General features: G+C 43.3%; 1 protein-coding gene across 1 annotated transcript in view; it reads right to left on the reverse strand.

The window, feature by feature from the left end:
- Window positions 1–612: 612 nt before the first annotated feature.
- The window catches only part of nphs1 (NPHS1 adhesion molecule, nephrin), a 34745-nt gene continuing 29731 nt past the window's right edge, over window positions 613–5626 (reverse strand). The window contains exons 21-29 of the mRNA XM_035163896.2: window positions 5266–5377; window positions 4486–4667; window positions 4292–4342; window positions 3851–3973; window positions 3225–3273; window positions 2751–2883; window positions 1597–1678; window positions 1314–1471; window positions 613–1188 (exon numbers count right to left, since the gene is read on the reverse strand). Coding sequence (XP_035019787.2) covers window positions 1096–1188; window positions 1314–1471; window positions 1597–1678; window positions 2751–2883; window positions 3225–3273; window positions 3851–3973; window positions 4292–4342; window positions 4486–4667; window positions 5266–5377 — 983 coding nt within the window. The 3' untranslated portion in view covers window positions 613–1095. The remainder of the gene's footprint in view (window positions 1189–1313; window positions 1472–1596; window positions 1679–2750; window positions 2884–3224; window positions 3274–3850; window positions 3974–4291; window positions 4343–4485; window positions 4668–5265; window positions 5378–5626) is intronic.

Here is a 5626-nt window from a genome sequence, read left to right on the forward strand (position 1 = left end):
GCCTCCAGGGAATCTTAGATTTTATATTTGCTTGTTTAATTTAGCGTTTTCAATTCACAGTCTTGTCTAAATCAACTTTGGTTTTTAACAAATAATACTATTCTAAAGATTTATTTTTTCATTGAACTACAATTTGAAACCAAAGAAGAAGAGATTTTGTTTTTGTAGCAGTAACCACAGCTGCAGCTTAGCCTAACCCTCTCATCCTGTCTCTATCTCTCTCTGACTTCCCACAGCCACTGAGACAAATTCTCTCTGTGGTTTCCCTCTCTCTCGCTGATGTTGCGAGCTGAACTTCAATTTGAGAGAAAACAGGATTAGAGTCTGGCCCGAGATATGGCTTTACCTTCTGGAGACATTACCATGCTAAACACCACTCGGTACAATCCTGTTGTCGGGATTCCCGGGGACTAACCGTGAGGTCCGAAACTTTGTATCACACGAGTGTGTGTGTGTGTCTGGGTGCACGTTGAAAAATGTGGGGATGGCTTGAAAACGATGATATTTGCTTGAGTTGCTTTGTGAGCCGCACGACGCGCCGCTTCTGCCTCAGTGATGTTCTTCTGACTCAAACTAACTGATTCATGTCTAACTGCAGGCCAAACAGGGAGGGGGACTGTGGGTAATGACGAGCACTTGGCTCCAAATAGAGGGTAAAGGTGAAACAACAGATCAAGGTCCAGGGAGCAGGAAGATGGAGGATGGAGGAGGAAATGAGCTGAATCGCATGACGTATTCGAGGCTTTTGAATCTGTTTTTTTCATTCTTTTTTTTTTAATCCTGCTGCCCTTCTCCTTTGCTTCTTTTCAGTCTGTTCAGTTTGCCGTGCTTTAATAAAGCTGAACCCAAATCTCTGAGGCAAACATTCAGTGTTCATAATGTATACAGTGAAATTTCTGACATTTTCACATCAAACCTCTCTCCCTCTATTCTGCTCTTTGCACAGGTTCACTCAAGGTCACTCGCGAGACACTGACTAAAAAGGATAAAACATATAACATTTTGCTGAATATCTGCTCTGCATCCCTGTGCTCGATGACTATCACGGGGTCTTGAGTGTGTCACGGCGTGTTTGTGTGCTCCGACCCGCTCTCTCTAGACCAACTCGCCTCGCAGTTCAAAGGGAAGATCAGGAACCCGCTGCGGTTGTCGAACATCTGCAGAATCCCTCGCCCTCTCAGCGCTCTGCTGCGAGACAGAAAACATCTCAGTTAGTGTTGTACACATGATAAAGCTCCACTTATCTTTCAACTGCAATGTGAACTTGACAATGTAAATGATAAATTAAATAAGTTGCGGTTTTGTTTACGGACCTGATGGTCTGTTGATGATGTCCAATTGTTCCACTGATGAGGCAATCGGTGGTTGAACGAGGACGGAGGAGAGGACGCCGTGATCCCTTGGTACAGACCCCCGTCTCTTACATCTTCATACACGTGGCTGTGAGAGTCCACAGGCTGGTGCGTGACATCTTGGAGAGCAACATGGAGAAACAATTTGAATAGAAGACGCCTTTCCTAATTGACTCAGACTAGGTCATATATGGACATGAAGTGTTTACTGCTTTGTTTACTCTGAGGTGTATTTGCGTCTCACCGCGCCTGTGTGTTTCCTCAGGGTGCGGACTGAGAGCTGGCATGTAGTCAACGGTGGGGTAATAATAATACTGGGAACTTTCCTGAAATGATTGAAACGGAGAAGATAGCATCAGATCAGCTTTGACCTTACGTAACTTCAGGTAAACAACAATTTCACATGTTTTACTCCAGAGCAGAGGGGTTAACAGTGAATTATTGGAGGGTCTGTTCACCCTAATTATTCTCTGACTCGCCTCTAAACGTGTACAACCATACAGATAGGTTTGATTTTTATTTGCCCTGCTTTAGCTAAATATCTCTGAGGTATGAGGGATGAATTTCTGCCTCTCCTCCAATTTGATAGAGGTGAATAGACTTTACAAATAGTCTATCAAGGACAATAGACTTGGACAGATGATAAAGTCCCTATAAAAATGGTAAACAGTGAAGTTAATAATATTCAGAGGATAGATTATATATGAAGATAGACGACGAGTCTCCACTTCTTCCCACTATCCAGAAATGAGTTCGGACATGGACGCTGCCATCTTGCGCTGATAACGTAATTTGGAGGCATGGTCACGACGTGCGGCCGATACACATGCTCGCAATTTATTAAATGACTAATTAAAACAACAGTAATCAGACAAATAAACAAGTGAACATATATCAGTGTGATAATGAGAGAAACTATCTTTGAGAAAAAGTTATTTGGCTCTGACTTTTAAGTTTGGTCCATGCCCCACTCACTATCATTAGATTAGGTATGAGAGAAAGCCTTTCTCTGTGGGGATGTGAGGTTTCATTATACCCCACCCTGACAGCAGCACAGCGCCGGCTGCTTTCTTTCACCTCGCTGATCGGCTTTCTTCAAGGTTCAAATCCTCGTTGGCCTTTTTAAAGTACAAAATGATAATTTCTCAGAGATCGATGCGTATTTTGAATGCTAATTGTGAAGTATTGATCTATGTTCCGACTCTGTGCACAGCTAAAGGTTTCATTAGTTTATATTTCCATTTTCCTTGTTATGGCTGAATTCTCAGCTTCCTCTTCTGCCAGATCCCCTTACCCTCTGCCGAACCTCCCCCCATTCTGTTTACTCAATCTTCTCTCTCCCAATTGCCTTTTTCTCTTTCCCTCATCCCAGTCTGTGCCTTTTCGTCCCGTTCTTACCGCTGCGTAACTCTCGTAGACGTTGCTGTCTGTTTCTGATCCAGACTCGATGAGGAGGGTGTGCTGGGCTGCGGCGTTGATCTTTTCTCTGCTCTCATACTTGTTGGAGTTGTTTATAGTTGACCGACTGGACCTACATGGAAAGATTTTGCCATCCATTTGATTGAAATTCCTTGATTTGATTCAATTCCAACTATTAATCCTCATTATGAAGTAACAGAGATTCAGCACACATTGAAATGTGTTACCTGCATACATTAAGTACTTAAAAGCAATGTGTTACATGGTATTTACACCTAATTAATGCAGGATTGTTTGATGACACTACGATAAATGGATATTGACAGAAGCTTGTTGTTTTGCCGGCCTGGCTGTTTTAGTAGCTGGGTCAGCCAGTGGATCAGGTCTCAGTCTTAAGTCTGTGGAGTGGATTGGATGTGTGTCTATTACTTCTACTGCAGGGCTTTAACTTACCCCTCCTCCTCATTCCTCTTCCCATCGGACGCACTCCCTCCTCCACCCCCTGCAGGAGGAACAGAAACAGGAGGAAAGAGACTCGGTGTTGGGAAATGAGAACTTGAAGAGAGGATCATCAGCATCGTCTCATAAGCGCCGAAATTGATCAGAGCAATAAAAGTGATGGAGAGCGAGAGTGAACGAAAGACAAGTATGTCGTGAAAAATCTTTGTAAAAACCAGAGGGCAGAGGAAGGTGAGGAATGAAAAATAACCGACTGAGAGGAAGAAGTTAAAAGTTGGACTAAAGAACAAGTGGAAAGCGACAGAATGAGAGGTAGAATAAGGGCATAAAACGAGCAAATGAGATAAAAGATGGGGACAAAATAGAGAAGTGAAAGCTCTGAGGGATGAATGTGGCAGGAGGTGGAAGCTTAGAGGATGAGCAGAAGGAGAGGCGACAGGATAAATGAATGGAAAGAGGGAAACGGGGAGATGAGGAGGGAGTGAGAGACTGAGCTGACGGTTGCATTGCGGTTCAGAGTAATCGCTCGAGAGTGTTGTTGAAGAGTCAGAAAATTATAAAGACAGGAAAACACTTGGATGAAAGATGAGATCCGTAGATAGCAAGGTCGTTACGGTTACCTGTCTGACCTCGCCTCTTTTTCCACCTGTGGCCAAAGAAGCAGCCCAGTGAGTTCAACACCAGCAGGACTCCAGACACCACTGTAAACACCACGGTCAGATACACTGGAAGCTCTCCTGCACCTATAGCTCACAAAAACATCAGAGACATTAGCTCAATGCATAAGAATGAAAGTCATATGGAAATGCTGGGAGATAAAACCTGACAGAAGTGAGACAGGCCCAACCGCTCTCTCAATTGTCTTTATTGATTAAACCTAGCAGCGGGTAGAAAGTATGGGTGGGCGCCATGACAACCGTTACTCCGGGAGAGCAAACATTAACAGCCTTGGAGGTGCATACATTAACATGATTTAGCCAAATGAAGCTAGCTGCTGTGCAAACAGCAATTTCCAGCTAGCCTTAAGAGCTTGATTCAGAGAGTTGTGATAAAAGACTTACTCCGTGAGACTGAGTCATCGTCTGCTGGGATTTCCTCCACTTCTGGCCTCTCTATGACGACAGAACAAGCATGAATAACACTTACAAGCCACCACTTCTAAACTCAACAAGCTGATGATAGATTTATTCTATACTATTAGATACTGGACAGTAAAGTCCTCTCAGTGTCGAGCTGGGGGTTAGTCTAAACTGACCCTTGGTGGTGATGGTCAGTACTGCATTGTTGTCAGCATAGCCACTCTCCCCCATTGCATTGAGGGCATTGACAGAGAAGTTGTAGGTGGTAGCCGGCTGCAGGTCGGTGACAGTGAAGGTCGTCGCTCTGGGAGGAAAGACGTCCACGTAGAGGAAACTGACGGACTGATCCCAGTGGTATCTGTCGACAAAGAGACACTGTCAGGGACAATTCTCCAACTGTGAAAGGGTTTTAACAAGTTGAATTTAAGACTTTTAAAGACCTTAATGGATCAGATTTAAGACCTATGTCAAGAATGTGAGATATGAAGGAAGATCAGGATTTTTTATGCTTCCCCATAATTGAAGATAAGGTGACATAGAAGTAGAGAAAATGAATACCGGCAGAGACAGCAGGTATCCAACAATCCAAGCTGAGTGTACTGAAGTATTTGTAGACTCAGTTACCAGTTCGTTGTTTGTCTTGTTTGTAGTTTAATTACAGCGTTCTGATTTCAGTATCATTAATAAACAACTACAACACAGATTAAAACGTCAGATTATAAACTATGCATGCCGCCAAAACACTTCTCTAAAAGAAACAAACAAAATATAAGCGTTAAATGTACATTAACATACTTATGACCTATCTAAACATATTTAAGAACTAGAACATAACATTTTAACATATCTAAGACTTTTCTAGGCCTAAATTCAGGTGATTAAATTTGACATTTTTAAGACCTCGCAAAAAAAACGCTGTTTTATTCGTTCACCCAAATCTTCCCTTGACATCTTACCTTACACGAAATCTTTGCCGCAAGCCTCCATTGAAGCCGGGGATCCACTCCACAGTGACAGAGTTGTGGGTAACACTGACTTGGCGAAATGACGAGGGAGGATCTGGGTGACCTTGGTGAGGGTGAAAAAAAAAAGGAAAGTAGAAAAAGCAAATGTGCTCTTGATTTTGTGACAGAGTGGAACACCTTCACTCGACGGGTGGCTGTTTGAAAAGGTTTAAGGCGCTGAGGAATTGAGGTGTGTGCCATGAGATAGTCGAGTGATTATATCCGCTGTCGTTGAAATAACACATGGGGGCTCTGCTGGCCTACCGGCCTGTGACGCCCCTGCAGCTTCTCACTTCTCTGCTTTTGGAGACGT

Source organism: Hippoglossus stenolepis, chromosome 8 (assembly GCF_022539355.2).
Source record: "Hippoglossus stenolepis isolate QCI-W04-F060 chromosome 8, HSTE1.2, whole genome shotgun sequence".
Taxonomy (NCBI): Eukaryota; Metazoa; Chordata; class Actinopteri; order Pleuronectiformes; family Pleuronectidae; genus Hippoglossus; species Hippoglossus stenolepis.